This window comes from Pagrus major, chromosome 11 (genome assembly GCF_040436345.1).
Source record: "Pagrus major chromosome 11, Pma_NU_1.0".
Taxonomy (NCBI): Eukaryota; Metazoa; Chordata; class Actinopteri; order Spariformes; family Sparidae; genus Pagrus; species Pagrus major.
The window spans coordinates 35,505,036-35,530,046 of record NC_133225.1 but is presented as its reverse complement, the minus strand read 5'-3'; the positions used below and the strand labels follow the sequence as shown (position 1 = coordinate 35,530,046).

General features: G+C 42.0%; 1 protein-coding gene across 2 annotated transcripts in view; it reads right to left on the bottom strand.

Annotated features, from left to right (window-relative positions):
* LOC141004670 (CMP-N-acetylneuraminate-beta-1,4-galactoside alpha-2,3-sialyltransferase-like) overlaps positions 1–25,011 on the bottom strand; it is a 161,698-nt gene that overhangs the window by 107,834 nt on the left and 28,853 nt on the right. For both annotated transcript variants that reach the window (XM_073476323.1, XM_073476324.1), the window contains exons 3-4: positions 22,135–22,177; positions 21,293–21,385 (exon numbers count right to left, since the gene is read on the bottom strand). In XM_073476323.1, the coding sequence (XP_073332424.1) occupies positions 21,293–21,385; positions 22,135–22,177 (136 nt within the window). The remainder of the gene's footprint in view (positions 1–21,292; positions 21,386–22,134; positions 22,178–25,011) is intronic.

The window sequence follows — 25,011 nt, the reverse complement described above, 5'->3', positions numbered from 1 at the left end:
TATTGTTAGTTAGCAATAGTAATAATAGCAATAGTAGTATTCAGTACAATGGTAATATTAGTGAAAATAGTACATACCTTCATGGAATTCATATGTAAGTATTATTTAGTATTATAAATGTATAGATAGTTGTAGGTGTTTTAATTTGTCTCACTATACAGGTTCATTTTGATTGTTTTTTAATGCGTTCATTTCATATAAGCTTTTGGAATATTCAGGGTCTCCACTCCTCAACCTTTGAGCTGAAGAGTGGAAACCCTGAATTCATGAAATCTATCAAAGATGTTGATATAATTGTATTGACAGAAACATGGTGTCAAAATGATTTGCTCACTCACTGTCCTCCAGGATATAATGAAGTCATGGTGCCCTCTATAAAATTAAAAAACATACGCAACGGCAGAACATCGGGGGGGATCTTGGTGTGGTATAAAGGAGATCTTTGCCGTCAGATCTCACCAGTAAAACAGGGTAAATCACACATTTGGTTGAGATTAGATCAAACCCTAGGCATAACTGATAGGGATCTATATCTCTGTGCAATTTATATACCCCCAGTAGATTCTCCTTATTTTGAAGAAGACATTTTTGACACTCTCCATTCAGAAATTGCCTACTTCCACGCCCAGGGAAACGTGCTTCGAACTGGAGATCTGAATGGACGAACAGGAATTGAACCTGATGTCATGGACCCACAGTGCAACAACCATGTATTTGGTCAGGCCCCCCTGTTTACCACACCAACCATCACCCGTCGGAACAACCTTGACTCTGAAATAAATCAAAGTGGCAGGGAGATAGTGCATCTCTGTCAGGCCTTAGGCCTGTACATAGTTAATGGTAGGTTCAGAGGGGACTCTTTAGGGAGATTCACATACTCCTCAGCTCTTGGGTCTAGTGTAGTAGACTATGCAATCACTCACATGGACTCCTCCACTATGAGTGCATTCACTGTCAGACAGCAATCCCCCCTTTCAGACCACAACCAAATAAATGTGTTCTTTAAACTCTCAGATCAAATAAGTGACACAAAAAGGGAACCCAGTAAGCTGTTTAAATTAAATCCTACTTACAGATGGGCCCCAGACAGTGGAAACAAATTCATCATGGCCTTGAACTCACCTGATCTGATGAATGACATATCAATATATGACCAAAACCAATAGGTCTCTGCCAGAGATGGTGTAAACAAGGCCATTGATGACATCAATATGATATTTCATAAGGCAGCTATTAAAGCTGACCTCATAAAACAAAAACGGAAGCCTGTTAAAAGGCAAAACGCTGACAAATGGTTTGATCAAGAATGCAAGACCATCAGAAAAGACCTGAGAACAATAGCAAATGAAAAACATCGCCAACCATACAACCCAGCCCTACGCATTAGATACAATGAAATTTTAAAGAAATATAAATGAACAATTAGGAACAAAAGACAAAATTATACCCATATGAAACTTGAAGATATTGAGAATGCAATTAATCAAAATCAATTCTGGGATATGTGGAACAAGTTCAACACAAAGCAACAGACATTATCCAAAATGGTGACATCAAGAGCACATTTTGAAAATCTGTACAAAGACATACCAATAAATCAAATTAATTCAGATCAATGTATTATACAAGAAGAACTCCAAACATTAGAAGAAACAATTAAAGACAACCAAAACCCCCTTGATTTCCCAATTACTTGGGAAGAATTGGTCACACAGACAAAATCTCTCCAGCCGAGGAAAGCTTGTGGTCCAGACAGCATTAAAAACGAAATGCTCAAATGCAGCACTCCAGAGATGCAGGGTGCAGTGTTAAAGTTGTTCAATATTGTATAACAGTCAGGATGAAATCCTGACATCTGGTGCAAAGGGCTCATTTCCCCCATTCATAAGAGTGGGGACAAATCAGACCCTAATAACTACCGTGGCATCTGTGTCAGCAGCTGTCTAGGTAAATTATTCTGTAGTATTCTAAATAAAAGAATACTAGTTTTCCTTGAGGAACACTCCATCTTGAGTAAAAGTCAAATTGGCTTCCTCCCAAAACACTGCACCACCGACCATGTATATACCCTTCACACTTTTTGTTTTCAAGAAAGCTTTCGACTCTATTTGGCATGAAGGGCTCTATTACAGGCTTCTACACTGTGGTATAGGGGGCAAAATGTACGATCTGGTTAAATCAATGTATTTGGAAAATATGTGTGCTGTTAAAATTGGAGACAAACAAACTTAATTCTTCACCCAGAGAAGAGGTGTACGCCAGGGTTGCAATTTAAGTCCGACTTTATTTGACGTATATAAATGAACTTGCTGTTGAGTTGGATCAATGTGCTGCTCCTGGCCCCTCCCTCCTAGATAGAGAGGTGAAGTCTCTGTTTTATGCTGATGACCTTGTTCTACTGTCTCCTACTGAACAAGGACTACAGCAACAGCTGGACATAGTAGAGAAGTACTGTCAGAACTGGGCCCTGGCAGTAAATATGAAGAAAACTAATGTCATTGTGAGAATGACCACAATTACGGCTGGATGATACAGCAAAAAAATGATCCTCAGGCAGATTTAAGGTGGGTCACATAGGTGGTTCTTTATTTCTTCCTCTCATCAAACAGCATATACTCATCAGTACCACCTTTTCCAGGTTGTCAAAATGGCCCCTATTTATAGGGTGTCACAGCTAATGACCCTGGAAGATTCCATCCACAGGGATCCACTTCCTACCAACATGTTTAACCCACCCTTTTTATTCCTATATTTACACCACGTAATCAGTAACCTATATACACACCCTCACTTGCCTCCCCTAACAACGAAAATACACATCCCACTTCATATTACATTTACTAAAATACAATACACACATCTACCACCCCCACACCAATTTACACTTGGTTGCCCCCGGAACTATAAAATCGGTGTCCGTTTCCTGGGGAAGCCTTTTGCCTGCCCACCCTGAAGACAAAGACTGGTGAGTACACAATACACTTGACTTCTTCACTGCATGCACTTATCGAGCAACACAATACACATTCATGTGTGTCATACATGTTTAAGCATTTAACATATTTAATATGCACCTTTAACCCTCTGTCCCTCTGCTCTAGGTGGAGCTGCGTGGTCCACACAGCACCCACCTGCAAAACCAAGACTCGACAAAGGACAACAAACATTCAATAAATACGCTAAACATATCCATACAAATGTGCAAAAAACAGTGTTAAAATGTATTGTGCAAGTCTCCAATAAAGTGCTGTTGCTCCTCTTAAAGTGTCTGTGCAATTATTAAAGTGCATATGTAGTCACACTCAGTCCAAAGTGCATGGTGCCATGTGTGCAAAGCCAGGTGACGATGTGCTCTTCGTCACAGTCATGATCTTTCAAAAACACCCCAGATGTCAGGAGAATAAACACCAATTTACCATAAATAATCATATCATTGAACATAGCATGAGTTATACCTACCTTGGTATAACCATTACAGCATCAGGGAGTTTCAACATGGCAGTGAATGCACTAAAAGATAAAGCTTGAAGAGCCCTACATGCAATTAAGAGAACATTTTGTAATTTCCAAATTCCAGTCAAAATCTGGCTTAAAATATTTGATAGTGTCATCCAGCCCATGGTGCTGTACGGTAGTGAAGTATGGGGTCCACTCAGTCATCAGAGCTATATCTGTTGGGACAAACATCCAACAGAATCTTTACATGCAGAATTCTGCAGATACATTTTACACGTACACAGAAACACACCAACAAATGCATGTAGAGCAGAATTAGGCAGATACCCACTGATAATTAACATTCAAAAGAGAACGCTCAACTTTTTTAACCACCTGAAATCCAGCCCCCGAGACACCCTCCACTCCAAAGCCCTCCAAACTCAAGAGCTGAGCCAAGAAAATAGTCCCCTATGTCAGTTGGTACTGAGGCTAACTGTCTCCTCTCAGACACAGTCTGACCAGCCTCACAACAACACTGCTCTCCAAATACCAATCAGAGTAAAACAAATTATAACACAATGTAAAGAAACCTATCTGGAACATTGGAAAAAAGAAACTAAAAGCCAAAGTAGATTAGAATGTTATCTAGCCCTAAAAAGAGATTATGATTAGCAGAATATCTCTCTACTGTCAGAGATAGAAAGCAGAGACAGATCCTCACCAAGTACAGGCTCAGTGACCACAAACTGACAATCCAAACAGGAAGACACAAAAAATCATGGAAACCAAAAGAAAACAGAACATGTGGTCACTGCTCGACAGGTGAGGTTGAGACAGAGATGCACTTTCTCCTACAATGTAAAACATTCAACGAAACGAGGAACATTTATTTTAACAAGTTCAACTCTGTAATCTCAGATTTCAAAGAGCTGAATGACCTCTCAAAATTAAAAATACTCCTGGGAGAATTAGACAGGGCATATCTTGCTGCCCAATATGTGTCAACATGCCACAACCTGAGGGACAGTGAATGACCGACACACGCAGGCACACACACTGTATATACTGTATATATAATTAATGTAAATCAATCTTGGTGTTGTGTTGGTGTTCATGTTGTTATTTGTTGTGTTCTGTCCGAGTGTTTGGACAGATGCTTTGACAGCATTGTTATTAAAACTTTCATGCCAATAAAGCCCCCTTTGAATGGAATTGAATTGAATTAAATTGAACACAACCAGTCGGGCACACCAAGTATCCCTATAGGCCCGCACATAACACCCCCACCCTAAGATGTTAAATAACAGGAAGGCATGAATGTTATTAACACAAGTTATGAACACCTCGATAACGTATCAGCCAGGGCATTGTCTCTCCCTTTTACATGCCTGACTTCCACATTAAAAGCCTGAAGGAACAAAGACCAGCGCATCAATCTCTGATTAGTATTTCACATTTGATTAATGAACACTAAAGAGTTGTGATCAGTGTACACAACAGTAGGCACCCCAGCGGAGCCAACATATACCTCCAAGTGTTTAAGAGCCAGGACAAGGGCCAGAGTCTCTTTTTCAATGGTGGCGTACACCCATTGATGGCGGTTAAACTTCTTGGAGAAGTATGATACGGGATGTTCCACCCCATCATCTCCCTCCTGAAGAAGGACAGCACCTGCTCCTGCATCACTTGCGTCTACAAAAAGTCTAAACGCCCGATCAAAGACTGGTGCAGCAAGTATGGGAGCATTTGTCAACAAGATTTTTACACAGTCAAATGCACGTTCACAGTCTGGAGACCAATGAAAACGGACTTTGCGACTCAACAAGTCAGTGAGCGGATCCACAACAGCAGAGAAGCTTTTGCAGAAGCTTCTGTAAGTACCCCGCCATCCCTAAAAAACGCCGCAACTCGCACCAAGAAACTGGAACAGGAAATGACGAAATGGCTTCAATCTTCAAGTGCACCGGCCTGATTTGGCCCTGCCCAACAACCTTTCCTTAATAGGTAACTGTAGTCTGACCAAAGTCACACTTGGCAAGGTTAAGTGTGAGGTTGGCGTCATGCAGCCTCCCGAACACTGCGTAAAGCTGATGTATGTGATCAGCCCAAGATGATGAATAGACTACGATATCATCTAAATAAGATTCACAGCCTGACAGACCAGACATGACTGTGTTCGCCAGACACTGAAATGCATTACGCACTCCGAATGGCATCACCGTGTACTGCAGGAACACGTCAGGGGTCACAAAGGCAGAGATCTCCTTCGCCCGAGGAGTCAGTGGCACCTGTATAGAGCTAAATCGGGGTCAAATGTTTTGTACTTGAAAAAGTAAAATTTGAAACTGAAATTTCAAGTTTTGATCTTGAATTTTGAAAAATACATCAACGTATTCAAAATAAAAATAAATGTACAAAAAGTTTTTTCAGGTTAAAAATAATTATGATCAACTCTGGTAATTCTTTTGAATAAATCATTTATTTTCATTTTTCACTTTCATATGTTTTGATATTTGGGATCCTATTTCTTTCAGTTGCATGTTTTATCTTTTCAGATTCAGATCTTAGTTTTTTTACAGTTTCAAATCTTTTTTTCAGTTTCAGATCTTTCTTTTTCAGTTTCAGATCTTGCTTTTTCAGTTTCAGACTTTTGACCCTGATCTAGCGTGGGGGGCATGGCATCAACTGAGAGGGGTGTGGAATCATGACAGACAGCTTAACCAAAAGGCTACAGACCTTCCCGTATCATGTTGCCTTCAGGGAACGTAGGATCTAAAACGATTCGGCTACGCCACATGATTGGCAGTGAAAAAACTGCTGTCAGTGACAAACTTCCATTTGCACACCATGCACAAATATCCTGCACGAATATCCTGCACAGCTAAAACTGTTTTAATTTACAAGGCTGTTTAGATGTGAGATGTGGAAGCTGTTTTAGACAGTACTGAGGACCAATTGTACTACAGGAGCGAAAAAAATCACGCCAGATTGTGCACAGACACCCACACTTTAAGTACTGAAATGTCCGATTTCCACGTAGCACTGTGAATGAATCGCAGTGTCTGCTGGCAATGGCGTCCGGTTCTGCTGGCTCACCTGCTGGACCCAGCACACAGGTGAGAAAAGTAAGGTTGGGAAATCGTGATAAATATCAAAATGAGAGGTCGTTTTGTGGTTTTTGGTCTGTAGCCAGTGTTTGTTTACCGTTAACATAGCAACTCTTGTTTGTTAGCATCAAGCTTAATTCTTCTTTTGTTTATTATTTATTTTTCTGCCTCTGTTATCTTGCCTGTAATACATAAGCAGAGCATTGACATCTACACACACACACACACACACACACACACACACGAAGCTGGTGTTATCGGGTTATCGTTGACACTGGCAAACACAGAATTTAACAATACACATGAATACATTAAATGGCAAAAGTTCAAACTTTTCCACCACAGGCTACTGCAGTCTTTTTCAGCACCCCATGCATTCCTGCAACCACAAAACAGCACTACCTTTATTCAAATTAACAGCATTATCTGTGTTTTTCACGCAGTACATAGGCTAACATTACTACCTACTACTGCGTTAGCAGCTACTCGATGCTAACGTTAGCCCTATGCTTAACCTCTAGCTTTGACAATTCACCACTTAAAAGATGTCAGAAACATTGTATGTTGTTACAAAACGACCTCTCATTTTGATATTTATCACGATTTCCCAACCTTACTTTTCTCACCTGTGTGCTGGGTCCAGCAGGTGAGCCAGCAGAACCGGACGCCATTGCCAGCGGGCTCTGCGAGGCATTCACAGTGCTACGTGGAAATCGGACATTTCAGTACTTAAAGTGTGGGTGTCTGTGCACAATCTGGCGTGATTTTTATTCAAAAGAATTACCAGAGTTGATCATAATTATTTTTAACCTGAAAAAACTTTTTGTACATTTATTTTTATTTTGAATACGTTGATGTATTTTTCAAAATTCAAGATCAAAACTTGAAATTTCAGTTTCAAATTTTACTTTTTCAAGTACAAAACATTTGACCCCGATTTAGCTCCATACAGGTGCCAATAGCCTTTTAGCAGGTCAAGCTTCGTCACACAATTGGCGGCACCAACATGATCAACACAGTCATCTACTCGGGGAAGAGGAAAACAACCTGGTTTCGTGACAGCATTGACTTTGCGAAAGTCCGTGCAGAACTGGTCTCAGCCATCAGATTTACCTGCCAAAAGACATGAAGAGCTCCACAAGCTAGAGCTAGGTTCTGCAATGTCATTCTCTAACATGTAGTTTACCTGATTTTGTAAACAGACACGCTTATCAGGACATACACGATATGCATGTTGTTTTATTGGGGGAGAATCCCCCACGTCAATATTGTGCATCAAAACGTGGGTCCGAGTCGGCACATCAGAAAACAATGACAGATTAGACTCAATTAACTTAACCACATCCTCATGCTGAGACTGCGACAGATGTGGAACATTTCTATCAAGTTGGGACAATACTTCAGAGTTGTTTAGCCTCCCATACACAGTTGCGGGGGGCGGACCAATATCATCCTCAACCAGCTCAGACAACCCTGGAGAAACCTGTGTGTCAGTGGAATCAGCACTGGCCAGCGACAACACGGCCGCAGGCTTATCAATAGGTTCAGCACCGGGCAACGCAACAAAAATAGCTCCGTCTTCACTGACAGGACACTGCAAAACAGACTGTCTGTCCAAATAAGGTTTGAACATGTTAACGTGACATAATCTACTTCGCCACCTACGCTCTGGGGTGGCCACTATGTAGTCTCTGTCATTCACTTTCTCTTGGACCACGTAGGGCCCACTGTAACGTGCCTGGAGAGCAGAGCCAGAAATAGGCAACAACACCAGAACATTATCACCTGGATTGAATTTTCTACTCTTCGCATTCTTGTCAAACCAACTCTTCATCTTAGACTGCGCATCAGACATGTTCTTTTTGGCAAGTTCACAAGCACGATGAAGCTAAAAACGAAAATCACAGACGTAATCCAGTAGATTCTTCGGTGCACCCTGTGATGAGAATTTTGTACTTCATGTAGAGGAATGTGAATTGACGTTTACACAGCCCTATTTAGAGAGACTGTTAAACGTGAACTGTGAACTGTAACTTGTGATCTCTTTTATGACATTGTTTTATGACCTATGTAAGGTACTGAGTAATCACTGAAGGTAAACATTCTCTTCTAAACAGGAGGGCATGAACGAGCAGCTGTTAGAGCGAAAACACACCCACAGAGACAGATATAAACCAAGCTTTGCTCTTCTGATATTGAGTCTTCACTTTGTAACTGACCTGCATGTTGCTCCTCTCGTAAAAGATTAAACCCTTGTTTGAAATTTGAGCTGACTCCAATCTCCTTTCTCCAGTTCTAAATTAACGCAGAATTATTTTAACACACCCATCCACGTTTCCTGCAGAAGCCTTAGAGGACTCCGCACTGTGTGTGCGAACGCCAATTCAGCCGGACTGAAACCCAGGGACTCCTGCACCACCTCGCGAGCAGCAAAGAGGAGGAGACAGACACCCTCATCCCAGTCCTTGCTAGATTCAAGGCAATAAATCTGCAACATTGATTTGAGCATTTGGTGGAATCGCTCCAGAGCGCCTTGACTCTCTGGGTGATAGGCACTGGAGTGACGTGATGTTTTATGGTCAGCTGTTTTGTGACCTGTGCAAAAACCTGTGACATGAAGTTAGATCCCTGATCTGTTTGGATAACCTTTGGCAACCCAAAAAGGGAAAAGAACTTCATGAGCGCCTTAACAACGGCAGAGGCTGTGATTTTTCGCAGGGGAATGGCCTCAGGGAAGCGAGTGGTGGAGCACATAATAGTCAACAAAAACTTATTACCAGACTTGGTGCGGGGTAAAAGACCAACACAATCCACCACAACACGCTCAAATGCAGACATGGCATGTTCTACAGTGTAGCCGCACGTCCCTCTTTAACCCCGGCCAAAAAAAAACTGCATAAAACTCGATCGTAGGTTTTTAGGGGAGATTTTATGAACTCCGAGATGGCCAGCAAGAGGGTTATCATGCACCAAGGCGAGAATTTCAGGCCGAAATGAACACGGAACCACAACCTGCGTCACCACACCCCAATCATCCTGTGCGGCCACATGAAGTGGCATCCACTTGCACATGAGCACCCCATCCCGTAAGAAATAACCAGTCGACATGGTCTCAATCTCACTACCAGACTCCGCAGCCTCAAAAAGAGGAGTAAGTGCAATGTCCCGCTTCTGCTCAATAAGAAGCTGATCCCGGGACATACACACCTTCGAATCTGGCTCCTTCACAGGAAAAGAAAAAACTGGCTTTGGGGAAGAATCCACAGGTGGGGATGACAAGTCACCAGGACTAACCATGAAGCTGTCAGCCAAACCCATTTCTTCTTGGTCAGAGGAGCTCTGCGCCCGGCTTTTTGCCATGGCACGAGTGACAGCACAAACTGAAAACACTTCGGGGTATTTCTGTTCCAACTCATCAAATCGTCCCGAAGACGGTACAGCAGTCACCTCAGGGTTAACCTTGCCACCAGCCAGGTCGTTGCCCAAAATAAATGAGACTCCATCAATCGGGAACTGTGGACTAACGCCCACAACTACACGCCCGTTAACCAACTCAACATGCAGGGGCACCCCCCACAAACTGCATGCCAAACCCCTGAACCAAGATGTCAGAGCTGACAGAGGATGTGTGAGATAAAGGCAATATGCCCTCCACAATGATAGACTGTGTGGCTGCAGTGTCACACAAAATGGTAATAGGAACCTGTGGACCCCCATCCTCCAGAGACACACACCCCTTCATAGTGAAAGGAGCATACGTCCCAAGATCAGACTTACCCGTATCAGACTGACTGGGCAAAAGCTGATGACGAGCTGATGAGTGGGTAGAAATCTCAGTTTTCATCAGATTTATTGCTTTAGAGGGCCCGTTCTTTTTGTTCAACGCAAAACAGTTATTGATGGTATAGCCACTCTTTTTACAATAGAAACAAACTGGCTTATCCCCAACCCCTGTACTGTCCTTACTCCATGACCTCCCCTCCACATCGGAGTTTGGCCTGGCCAGCAGGACAGGCGGCTTGGTCACAAAAACACTTTGCTCCGAGGATGACTGGGATGGTACGAAGACATCTTTATGCGTGAGAACATATTCATCTGCAAGAACAGCAGCTTCAGAAACTTTGGAGACTTTCTGCTCATTAATGTAAGTAGCAATTCGATCTGGTACACAGTTTTTGAACAGTATTAAGTCACGCAATTTCTCAAAGTCCTCCACCCCTTTAGTGCGACACCAGTGGTCAAAGAGAGCCTCTATGTCCCTCTCAAAAAAAGGAGAAACAAGACGAATACACTTGTTTATATCAAAGTAATCAGATGAGTCAGATAAAGCAAATGAGGAAGACTGTTTCAGGTCAAACTCCTTCAAACGAAGCTGCCTTTTAGTTTCCTCTTCCATCTTCCTCAACTCCAATTCATTATCGAGTTCCTTCTCTTTTAAATCTAAGTGGCGCATCTCAATTTCCAACTCCCTAAGTTGGAGTATTTCTTCCGGGTTCTGCGTAACAACCGGCGAGCCAGTGTCACAAGGTAGAACTCCCTTGTTAAACAAGGCGGACCACAAAACACTTTTGATTAGGGGTGGGCGGATCGATCCAAAGGTGAGTATTGGTATCGGATCGATACTAGCGTGATGAGATCGATATTTTTGTTGTAGTTTCTCTTCTATAAGTTCAGCAAATCACTCGTATTTTCTTCACAGAGTTTGTGTGAGCGCAGCATCTCTCTCAGTCCTTATGCGCAGCGCTCCTCTCCACCTCTCTCACTCCGCTCACTCAGGTTCACTGTGCCCCTCCCCTCCCCTCCTCTCCCCCTCCCCCTCCCCCTCCCCTCCTGCGCTGCCTGCCAGAGCAGAGACGGACTGGCGACCCTTAATGATGGCGGAGAGGAAGAGGAGTGCTGTTTGGAGTTATTTCAGCGTGCAGGAAAGCAATACATTTCTGTGGTAACACCACTAACTTGTATAAGCATTTAAAAGACATTGAACTGCTAGCGGTTAGCATTCGGCCATATTACCTCCCGAGGGAATTCTCGAACGTTATCGCGGTAACTGTGTACATCCCCCCATCGGCCGATGCGACTGCAGCCTGTGAGACCTTACACACTGTTGTATCACAGCTTCAGACATCGCACCCCCAGTCCCTCCTCCTCATCTCCGGTGACTTCAATCATGCTTCCCTGTCTTCCACTCTCCCTACCTTCACCCAGTATGTGAAATGCCACACCAGAGGCAGTAGAACTTTGGATCTAATGTATGTGAACACCAAGGACGCATACACCTCTTCACCCCTCCCCCCACTGGGCCGCTTTGACCACAACCTGGTTCATCTGTCCCCTGCATACATACCTATGGTGAACAAACAACCACCCACCAAAAAGTATGTAAGGAGCTGGTCTGAGGAGACCAGTATTGCACTGAGGGACTGAGTGTGAACATCACGGGGATGAGATCGACAGCCTGACAACCTGCAGCACGGACTACATACATTTCAGCGTGGAAAACACTGTGCCTACCAGGAAGGTACGGTGTTTCCCCATCAATAAACCCTGGGTGACCCCAGAGCTAAAAGCCCTGCTTAAAGAAAAGAAAAGGGTTTTCAAATCTGGGGACAAGGAAGAGCTGAGGAGAGTGCAGAGGGAGCTGAAATGGGGGATAGGGAGAGGCAAAGACAGCTACAGGAGGAAGCTGGAGAAGCGCCTCAAGGGGAGCAACGCCAGAGAGGTCTGGAGAGGCCTGAAAACCATCTCTGGCCACACAAAGAACAGCGGGAGGGGCCCTGAATTTGGAGACCAGGACTGGGCAAACGAGTTGAATCTGTTTTTTAACAGATTCGACTGTGCCACTCCTCCTTCCCCCACTCACCAGAGCTCAGACCTTACTGTGCTGTCACACCACCCTCCCACCTCTCCCTCCAGTGCACCTCTGACACCCCCACACCACGTCACCCCCCTCCACTTCCTGCCTGAACGATCGACACACCCCACCCCCGACCTCTCTCAACAGGAGTCACTCCAGGGTCCCACCAACACCGCCAGCCTCCTCATAACAGCCGATCAATTGAGGAAGGAGCTGAGGAGGACCAAAGCGAGGAAGGCTACTGGCCCTGATGGCATCAACTCCAGACTGCTGAAGGACTGTGAAGATCAGCTCTGTGGAGTACTCCTGCACATTTTCAACTTAAGCCTCAGTCTGGAGAGAGTTCCACTCCTGTGGAAAATATCATGCGTGGTTCCTGTCCCAAAGACTGCGCACCCCAGCGAGCCCAGCCACTTCAGGCCAGTGGCTTTGACCTCTCAACTTATGAAGACCATGGAGAGGATCGTCCTCACCCACCTGCAGTTTGCTTATCGACCTGGCATTGGTGTGGATGACGCTGTCATCTACCTGCTGCACAGGTCACTTTCACACCTGGACAGCACTGGGAGCACTGTGAGAGTCATGTTTTTTGACTTCTCCAGTGCTTTCAACACAATCCAACCATCACTGCTCAGGGGGAAGCTGGAAGGAGCTGGAGTCGACTGTCACCTGGCTGCATGGACCACCGACTACCTCACAAACAGGCCGCAGTATGTGAGGCTCCGCGACTGTGTGTCTGATGTGGTAGTCTGCAGCACGGGAGCTCCACAAGGTACAGTGCTCTCCCCTTTCCTCTTTACATTCTACACATCAGACTTCAGTTACAACAAGGACAGCTGCCACCTCCAGAAGTTCTCCGGCGATACAGCCATCGTTGCACGTGTGGCAGAGGGGAACGATCTGGAGTACAGGAAGGTCATCACCAACTTTGTCGCCTGGTGTGAACTGAACCACCTGCGCATCAACGCCAGCAAGACAAAGGAGGTGGTGATCGATTTCAGGAGGAAGGCTCCTCAAACCGCACCGGTGAACATCCAGGGTTTGGACATTAAGATCGTGGAGGAGTACAAATACCTGGGTGTTCACATAAACAACAAACTGGACTGGACACAAATGTCCTTTACAAGAAGGGCCAAAGTCGTCTCCATCTGTTGAGGAGACTGAGGTCCTTTGGTGTGTGCAAGTCACTCTTAAAAACTTTTTATGACTCTGTGGTAGCATCGGCGATCTTCTACGCTGCGGTCTGCTGGGGCTGTGGAAGCTCAGAGAGGGACAGGAAGAGACTAAATAAGCTGGTCAAAAGGGCTGGCTCAGTCTTGGACTGTCCTCTGGACTCCATTGAGGAGGTGGGTGACAGGAGGATGTTAGCCAAGCTGACATCAATTATGGACAATCCCTCTCACCCCCTACATGAGACTGTGGGGGCCTTAAGCAGCTCCTTCAGCAACAGACTGCTTCACCCATGGTGTAAAAAGGAATGCTACCGCAGGTCATTCATTCCAACTGCTGTCAGACTGTTCAACAACAATAACTCTTAATGTAGCACCATAAGCACCTTCTTATCTTGCACTACTTACCACTTCTACCTCCGCCATCTTGTGCAATTACCCTGTGCAATAGTACCCTTATTTATTCATTTATTTATTTATTTATTTTTTACATATTTATATTTTGTCTTTTCTTTCTCCTATTTAAATCTTTTTTTAGTATTTTTAAGTTTGTGTTAATGTTTAATTTCCCTTGTACTTATTGTATGTCCATCTACCTGCTCTTGTATTTATTGTATGTCTGTCTACCTGCTACTGTAACAAGTAAATTTCCCCAATGTGGGATGAATAAAAGTCTAAAGTACACCCAAAAGTTAACGCTGAGCTGCAAAGCAAACGGAGGGAGGAGGAGGAGGGAGCTCCCCAAACCCGAACCAGACCTCTGGCACAGAGACAGACGTCACTGACAAAGGCCTTTCAACAAAAACCTCAACAATATCCAGGTAGCAATTTCTAGAAGTGAAAGTTATTTCCAGCATTAATTAATGTTGTTTTTCAAAGTGTAATTGGTGGTCAGAGATGTAATTTTAGCAGAGTGATTAAACTATTATCATATATTTAGACAGTTGAAATAAATCTTAATTGTTTTATTGGAACTCAAAAATATATACTTACATTAAGATATATAGCCTACCTCAAACCTGAAGTATGAATATGGCAGAATATAATAACCCTTTTGTGTATCTGTTGAAGGAACATTAGTATTCCTATTTAGGCTACATGCAGATAGGTTATAGATTTAATTATGTTAATTATTGTTTAAATTTCACCTAGATGATTCACCAAGAGCCATGGATATCACAAGGAGCATCGCTGAAATGATCGCAAAGGACCTGCATCCTCTCTCTGTGGTTGAACAGGAGGGTTTTAAGAATGTAGTAAAGACACTTGATCATTGCTACAGGATTCCAAGTAGGAAATTCTTCATGGGAGAGAAATTACCATCACTGTATGAAGAGTGTCGCTCAAAAGTAAAAAAATCTCTAGATGCTGCTAACAGTGTTGTACTGATCACTGATATGTGGACATCAAGAGCCGTGACTTTTGGCACTAATTTTCTGCCTTGCAGATTCACACACAAATGCCTTCAGATTCACACACAAATGCCAGTAAACTTTCCAACAAATGTCCTGTAATTCACACTCAACAAAAAGGTGGTGCTGTTGAGTCAATTTAAGGCCACCAGGACGATTTTTTTTCCCTCCCAAATCTTTATTCAAGGCCGCCAACAGGAGCTACCATAGACATATACATAGACGCCTCATTGAGCGGGTTGGCCCGCTGCTGCGATACGTCAACGTTGCTGCCATATTGGAGGAGGCAGCTCAGCCCCATGAACTAATACAAGTCAATGGAGTGAACTTTATAAAGCTCCTTCTACAAAGTGCTATAAGTTAATGTCTCTCATTTACACATTCACACACGTACGAATATATTTGAGAACAGAGGTGTCAAGTAACGAAGTACAAATACTTTGTTACCTTACTTAAGTAGAAATTTTGGGTATCTATACTTTACTGGAGTAATTATTTTTCAACCGACTTTTTACTTCTACTCCTTACATTTTCACGCAATTATCTGTACTTTCTACTCCTTACATTTTAAAAATAGCCTCATTACCTCTATTTCATTTCGGCTTGTTTTCATTCCGGCTTGTCATCATTCAAAAAAAAAAAAAAAGAGAAGATAAAACCTATCCAGATAAATCACGCCATTCGGATAGAGTGAATTTGATTGTGGTTGGATGAGAAGTATAAACATATACTATTCCGACACCCTATTGGTTTGTACCCTAACCCATCGCCCCTGCACATGACACAAATCACGTCACACTCCAGCAAGGACATAGCAGACTTTATGTATGTAGCCTAGTACGAAGATGTCTGTGGCAGAGACTCAAGAGAACTCGAGCGAAATGTCCCAACCATGCAACCACTTGAAACGACCCAGCAGTTGGATGCGTATCTGGGGTGCCCTGGAGACACAGTAGAGGTACTGAAGTTCTTCCCAGCTGTGTGCCAGCTATCGCTTAATACGGCACTCCCTGCCTCAGCAGCCTGTGAAAGACTGTTTAGTGTTGCAGGGCTGATCTTCAGGCCAAGAAGAGCATGCATTGGCTCAAAGAACTTTGAGAACCAGCTGCTTTTGCGCTGAACAAAGCCTATTGGTAACTCTTTGTTGCATGTTCTGTGCTTAACTAATGTAGATCCTGATGTAGAGTACCCTGTTGTTGTACATAAAGGATTGATTAATTGTTACTAAGCCTGCCCTGGGTACACCGATTTTCTTGTCCAGTTTTGTCATCTTACATCCGTTGCCCTCACAGATTCCTGCAGCTAAACTTGGATGTACATTTACATTCCAATAAAGGTTATTGATAACATGCCTCTGAAGTTTGACTTTTTTCACCATTACAATACTTATAGTCATCATATCTTCCGCTCCATGAAACACATGTTAATGCTCAGTAGTACACATATATGGTTCTTTAATGTATTTGCATTGTACTAAAATGCGTTCAATTTCAATGGGCATATATGAGGCTGAAACAGGTAGCCTAGTGCATCCCAAATTTTTCAACATTAACATTTTAATATAACATTATAGTCATTATGGCGTTTAAAAAAAATTTGGGGGGGGAGGTGGGGTAGTGCACTATAGGCCCCTGTGGTGCGGCCTAAGCTTTTGTCCTTAATGGCATTTTTTTTCCTTACATTACTTTTACTTTTATACTTTAAGTAGTTTTGAAACCAGTACTTTTACACTTTTACTTGAGTAAAGTCTGTGTCTATAATAACCAGATCAGACACAGATTCAATATTTAACTGTCATGTATCATCACAGTAACAGAGTTACATACATTGGCAGCTGTAAACACTGTAAACATTATAAAAATACATCCGGTGGTTTGGTGCCTACCTGTATACTAAACATATACGAGTTGTTAACGTTTATAATCATCAGAGAACGTTACAGACGTTTTTGGTTCCTATCTGTTTCTCAAATATATTCGTACGTGTGTGAATGTGTAAATGAGAGACATTAACTTAAAGCACTTTGTAGAAGGAGCTTTATAAAGTTCACTCAATTGACTTGTGTTAGTTCACGGGGCTGAGCTGCCTACTCCAATACGGCGGCGACGTCAACATATCGCAGCAGCAGGCCAACCCGCTCAATGAGGCATCTATGTATATATGTCTATGGTAGCTCCTGTTGGCGGCCTTGAATAAAGATTTTGGGGGGGAAAAAAATCGTCCTGGCGGCTTTAAATTGACTCAACAGCACCACCTGCTGTTGTTGAGTGCGAATTACAGGACATTTGTTGGAAAGTTTACTGCCATTTGTGTGTGAATCTGCAAGGCAGAAAATTAGTGCCAAAAGTTATGTGACAGTGGTAAGATTGTGCCAAAAGTCACGTGACAGTCACAAGTCGTACTTGTAGAATTGTTTTTTGTACTTGAAGGATTTTTTTGTATTTGAAGGTTGTTCTGTTTTTGTACTTGAAGGATTTTTTTTTGTACTTGAATGATTTTAGTTTGAACTTGAAGGATATTTTTTTGTAATTGAAGAAATATTTTTCTTTGTATGTGTAAAACATTCTGTATTTGTTTCTGAAGCATGATGTATTTGTTTGATAGGTACGTTTCTTATTTGCAAAACAAAATGCATTAGTTTGTGAATGATGTTTTGTATTTGCAAACCACACTGAGTTTGTTTGTGAATCATTGGGCATGAGTAAAACATGTTTTGTGTGTTTGTGAAATTTTGGCATGATTTTAACTCCATAGAAAGCACACTCCTGACAACATTTGTGCAGAATTAAAAAGAATAGCTGATCAATGAGGCATAACTGCCAAAATCCAGGCTTTAATCACAGATAATGGTGCCAATATGATTGCTGCTGTGCGCAAAGCAGGTTGGGCACATTATCCATGTTTTGCACACACTATAAATTTAGTTGTGAAAGACTCCATTAAGGCCCTCCCTGAGCTTCTTGACATCCAGCAGAGATGCAGTGCTATTGTAACTTTTTTCCACCATAGCACAAATGCAACAGAGAAGCTCAAAGAAATCCAGAAACAACTGAAGTTTCCAGAGCACAAGCTCATACAGTCAGTTGAAACTAGGTGGAACTCTGTGTTCTACATGTTCGAGAGACTACGTGAGCAAAAGGAAGCTGTGACTACTGCACTTTGCCTTCTCGGAAAGAGCTCACAATGCTTGAGTGAGGAAGATTGGTCCATGGTTGGTCCCTCACTTGATGCCTTGAGACCATTTGAGGAAGTAACAAGGGAGGTATCATCTGAAAAACATGTATCTGTTTAGAAAGTGATCCCCCTGGTTACACTGCTTCTGAGATCAACTGCATCTTTTGAGGCCAAATGTAGCAAGCTAGCTGTTGTGTTGTCAGCACAGTGCCAGCACCGTTTCAGAGGTATTGAAACCTTTTATGGCCTTAGTATCAGCACCTACCTGGACACAAGATTCAAAAAACTCGGCTTTCGGGACATGGCAAATGTTGAAGCTTTGAAAAAAAGACTCATCACTGAAATGCAATCAGTGAGCCAGACCTCAGTCCATTCAGTATCAGATCCTGAACCAAGCACAAGCTCTGCCACTAGCTCTGTCTCAGCAATGACTCCTACAACTACCTCATGCTCCCCTGCAGGGGCTTCTCTATCTCCACCTGCAGCAAAAGGTGGGATATGGGCAGAGTTTGACACCCAAATCCTTGAATCCCAGCAGCATCGCACAAGTGGCACTGATGCCGTCATTGAAATGCAGCGTTACTCGGAAGAGAAGCCAATGCCACGGGATGGAGACCCACTTCTTTGGTGGAAAATGAATGAATCAACATTCCCCTCTCTGAGCAAGGTTGCAAAGAAATACCTGGGAGTAATTGCAACCTCGGTACCTGCAGAAAGGATTTTCTCTAAGGCAGGACAATTAGTGTGCCAGAGAAGAAGTACAATAAAAGGCAAAAATGTGAACATGTTATTGTTTCTAAACAAAAACATGTAGTTGTGAACATGGGAACAGGGCCCAAAAGGGCACCTCAAGGGATAATTCCTTTGAGGGCTTTGTGAGCAAAGAGCCAGGTTCAATAGTAGTTTGCACTTTATTTGCACTATTTACTTTATTGTTATATTGACATTATTACATTGTTTTTGTATTAATATATTGTTACGTTGTTCACAAACAAATATTTTATATTTCAATTTACATTTCTCATTTCTCCAGTTTTGCAGTGTTCATGTTTGCAACTTGTGTTAATAAATATTATTTTCTTATTTGGCTAAAATCTTTGTCCTGTGTTTTATTATTATCATAATCATGATCAACTAACTAAAGGCAAAAGTACAAAATCATTCAATGATCAGGAATTTTCAAGTAAAAAGTATCGGTATCGGCAATACTGGCCCTGTAATTACTTGGTATCGGATCGATACTAAAATTTGCAGTATCGCCCACCCCTACTTTTGATCTCCTGCTTCCTCCACTGTTTAGACACAGCTATATCAAATTGATTAGCAATCACACACAGTTGTTCCTTAGTGCAGCGGTGAAACTGATCAAGGCTGGGCCGCGCCAATCTCCTTCAGGATGAACTCCATCTGGAGCAATCACGAGACACACACGAAAAAAAAAGAGAAGAGAGAGAAAGAAAGAAAAAAAATAAGCACAAGAGCATACAAATAATCACTGTCCCACGACACAAACAATCCGAGCGTCCAACACACCTGTATGCCAACCTTAACAGGTACACACAATACGCGTAGCCACTCCCCAAATCGAGAGCTATTTACACAAGGTATCACCGCAAACCCCACGGCGCCAATCACCAAACAACATGCGGAAAGAAACAGTCACACTGACACAATTTGTAACAAGCTACACAGCTGAGGCGAAAAAGAACAAAAACAGAAAGCCATCAGCAAATAACCCACACACACAAGCCTGTGTCTATTTTTGGACGAGCCCCCAAATATGTTACGGACCCTCTAATAGAAAATGTTCGCAGAGAGGATGTAACATATTCAAAAGGACGCTCAGACAACAAATTAAGGAATACACCAATTTTTATTTATAAATCAAGAAAAAGAGTAAAAAAAACTACATACCAAAAGAAAAGGTTGGAGAACCCAGCCGAAAAAAACAAAAGGGGGAAATCGCTGGACCAGCCACGCAGTGGGCCATCGCACCCAGCTATCCCCTCTAACCTGATCAAAGAAAGAAATTAATCTAATCCTAGATTAACTAAAGAAAACCGAAAACTAGATTGCTGGTGATGTCCAAAACTAAACTACAAACAAATTAACAAAACAAAAGCCACTGAAAACATGTGGGAGAAAAAGGGAACAAAGGAGACACAAGGTGAGAAATCTCCTCCTTTCAGTGTCAGCTGGGCAGTGGCTTCAGAGAGAGCGAGGCTTCCATTCAATCCCCCTTAAATGCTGTCAGGTAATTGCAACACACCTGGACAGGTGTGTCTTCCTGAAAGAAACAGACAAAAAGGAAGAGAGGGCGCCAGAGAGCAACAGAGAGAGACAGAGAGAGAGAACACAACCAGTCGGGCACAACAAGTATCCCTATAGGCCCACACATAACAGCGATTACTACATTATCATATGAGTACTCAGTAGTCGAACTACACCAATCTTCGAATTCAGCCTTCACTTTGATCTCAACTAGACACCTGTGAAATTTCATGACTGCATGAAATTTCAACACTGGTACTGTAAGCATTTGGCTAAAAAACAAACACGTATTTGTCTATTCTACTGCACTACAGCCCATTTATCCCCAGTTGTGGTAGTCCACTTGAGTGACTGTGCAACATTCATACAATGACAGGCATCTCTGAGTTTTCCAGAACACAGTCATGGTGAAAGGTTTACATCCACATTGTAAAGAACATGTATATCATGGCAGTCTTGAGTTCCAATGATTTATACAGCTCTCATTTTTCTGTGATGGAATGAGTGGAACACAAACTACTTTGTCACAAAAAACATTCATGAAGTTTGGTTCAATAATGAATTTATTATAGGTCTTCTGAAAATGTGACCAAATCTGATCAAATCAATTTTCACCTCAATTAGGTGCTTCTGATAGCCATCCACAAGCTTCTGTTAGTCCTCTGGCTGAATTTTTAACCACTCCTCTTTGGGCATATTGGGCATTTCGTGATGCCAGACAAACAGGTATGGGATAGGCCAGTGATTGCATCATGACTTTAATATGGTTACATCGTCCCACTGAATAAAATGTATCTGACATTATGTTTAATGTCTACAATTTACAAGCTTAATTCAAATGTGTAGAAACATTTTAAGTATTCTTACTTTGGATAGACGGCAGTCATCTTGGCAGCTGCAAATCCAGGCTTACAGGCTCCCTCACTGAGATTGCCATACTTATACATTAGTTCCAGAGGCCTGTAGACATTGAGGGATGAAATCAAGCAAATATCAAATATTTACACACAAAATATAAAAAGTACATATTACACAAATAGTGTAAACTAGAAGGACATTAGTAGAGCGCAGACCTTTTGCAAGGCCAATAGTCAACTCTTCTATGATGAAAAAATATAAACATCAGGACAGTATTTTTTCCAGTGAGCTGTCTGTCTCTCTCTGAATGAGGGTAAAGAAAGATAAAGTCGTCATCTTATATCGGTGGCCAAAATCAAAGGCAAACTCAAAGTAGAAAGACAATGGTATCGTGAATGTGGACTGAGATATGGAGTCATTGGATTTCAAAAATTGGCTATGTTTTTTTAATCACTATTGCAGCTTTAACCATCTACTTGACCATCTAAGATGTCTGGCTTTTATTCCGCCAAGGTCAGATGCCCTTTCATACAATGTGAACAAAAGTGAAAAATAATTAATGTATCCGCTCCATGATTCAAATCCACTCCAGAACTGAATGGGTTCTTCCTTGGCCCATGCTATACCCTTCCATCAAGTCTCATTAAACCCAGGAAAGTAGTTTCCTTGTTCGCTGATAAACAGAAAAACCGAATTGAAAATATAACCTCCTTGGCGGAGGTAGTAATGGTAGGGACCACTCTACAGCCCTCTTGTATGTTATGCCATCATTGATACCATGCCTGCAAGACATTAGTTCCCAGTCTTTGTGTAGGTAGCTAATTTTGTAAAATTAGTATATGTATACTCACAGACTACCATCCAGCTTCAGAAGGAATCCTTGTTTGTCATACACTAGACAAAGAAAAGGAAAGTAAGTATGTTGACATTTAATGAAATGCTTTCACACTGACAATATCAGTGACTTTATCTTTAAGATACCTAAGACGTAGTAACTACAATAAGAGGTTTCTGAACTGGGATAACTATAAACTTAGTCCAGTTTCCAAAAGCAATTCTGCAGCGTGCTGTTTTTGTAATGTGGGAAAATGTTCCAGGGTCATGGTGGAGGCTAACCCTAACCATGCCTTAAGCATTCTGTAGTTGTCATTGAGATATGGATGCCTGAGAGTGGCATTGGGCAGATGACCTCACAGGGCAACTTCTCATTGAGACAATGGCAATGGACGATGATCCTCATATCTTAAGTATTGTTTTTACTTTGTGTTGACCTGCATGAAATGAAACCAACAGAGCTCAGTGCATGGTCCTTTGAAAAAAGAAGAGGACCTAAGCAGGGATGGTCTGACCGAGCAATTGAGTGAATGTCACTACAGCAAACATGTGGCGCAACAGTGTAAAGTTAGTCAAGTTCACAGTGATTCAGGTTAGGCCTGCAACCTCTCTTGGGTTAGGCAATTAGTGCATGTGATGCCCTAATAATAGCTGGTACAGCATTAGGCCTTAGTGGTAAATTCCATGGTCCAAACTTGGTGAAGTGACCCTTTACAATCAGTTATTCAAGTCCAGCAACAAATTATACAGCCCAACAAAATTAGTCAAACTTAAATGCTGTGATGGAATATCTGAAATATGCAAGGCGCAACAAAAAAAAACATACTGAAGTATTCTGTAACTGCACAGAATACATCATCATTGTCTGAAAAGGATGATGCTCAACTTCAGGATTTTTATTGACTGCCAATGGATCATCTTTGCATGAGGAACAGATCCATTGATGAGGTTTAATTTGTGACAAAAGCCATCATGCAAATCATGCACAAAAAGTTGCTGTAATCGATTTGAGCTACAAGTGATAGTTTGATACTTTGGTTTATAGACTTTTCTAGAAGTAGCTGATGTTTAACACCACTCTGACATATTTATAGGGTATGACAAGGATATTTTCACACACAGTGATTAATCTGCATGCAACTCACAGTGCATTCAGATGTTGTTAATTTCCATTTCCCCTCTGAACTTTTTTATAACATGTTTTAACAATGAGCAGATAAAGAAAACCAGTGTTCAACTGGTCCTCGAACACTAAACAGCCTCTGGTCAGCATCCTTAACTCCGAACAGTGCACCATACATTCAATACATTAGTCAGTATATGAGTGGTACTGGTCATGTTCCAAACCTGTCCAATGCAACATCGCTCAGATATCACTGCCCTTTAATACACTGCAACAGCATTGAACCTTAAATTTAGCCCAGGGCCTCCACTTAATCTTTACACTCATTTCCATGTCGCACTCAGTTTAAAGAACATGAAGAAAAAAAAAACAGAGAGCTGTGATGGGTAGATTGTAATGGATCCTCTACTGTATACATCATTAGATACTGACAACTAAATAGAAACCATATGTAAAGACCAGTGACCTTGCTTTGTTTAAGAGCAGATTGCATCCAGATGACACATTATTGCGGAATGCTGTTCTTTTTCTTTAGAGAATTGAAAGATGCTCTGGGAAACCATCGATGGACAGTGTGGTGGTTGAAAGACTGGCCCTTTCCCAAACCAACCTCTACCCACTTGTCACCATGAACACTTAAGGATGCATAGCTTGTTTAGCTGTATAGTTACCAAATACCAAAACTTGATATCCCTTTAACAGCCATTCCTCAGGAGACACCACATTTTCAAGGTTTCAGTTGTATAAGGGTCAATGACATGACATGCATATTTTTGTGTCCGAGTCCATTATTTATTTATTTTTCTCAAATATGTTTATTGAGTTTTTTATATTAACATAACAACACATAATAACATCGACAACAATGCACAGTACAACATTGGTCTGGACAGCCAGTGCACACACATATTTCACAACATAAAAATAAAAAATCAATAAAGAAGGAAAAGAAGAAATACACCCCAGATCACAGTTCTGCAAGTTTCAAATGATCAGGTTCAAGGTACAGTGTTGTACAGGTACTGAGGCAAAGTGTAAAGGCTAGCCAAGGACAACACTTGAGAGCACTGAAGCCACTGTGGAATTGGAAAAGTGAAGATATGGAGTCCAAATGTCCATAAACTGTCCTTCAGATGAGTGAAGCAGACAGGTCAGGTATTCAAGGGGAAAACATTCCATAATTATCTTATGCCAGTTTGATTTGGTGGGGGGTTTGTCGTTTATCCAAGACAAGAAGATGTTCTTCCTTGCTGCATATGTAAGGATGTTATACAGTCTGGTAGAGTTGGCATCCACAATAGTATCTTGACTGGGGTAACCCAGAATTAAAGAGAGAGGGTCCATGTGTAACACAACGCCAAAAATGTTTTCCAAAACCTGCAAAACATCTATCCAATATGCTTGAATTCTAGGACAAGACCAAATACAATGAGTATAGGTACCCACTGAGATTTTACATTTTAAACATACAGGTGAGAGTTGAGAGTTCATTTTATGTCTTTTGTTAGGAGAGATTTGTAAACGGTGGTTAATCTTGAATTGCAGCAATCTGGCACGGTTACATACAGAAATTTTCTTTGTTTGAGACCATATCTTAGTCCATTTATCCCCATCAATATTTATACCAAGTTCGTGTTGCCACGTCTGCATAACATCTTGTACATTTATCACATCAGTCTGGCTTAAAACATTGTAAAAGCGAGTAATGCATTTCTTGGCTGGGCCAAGGAGGAGTAATTGTTCAACTGCAGATGTGGTAGCATCAGTATTG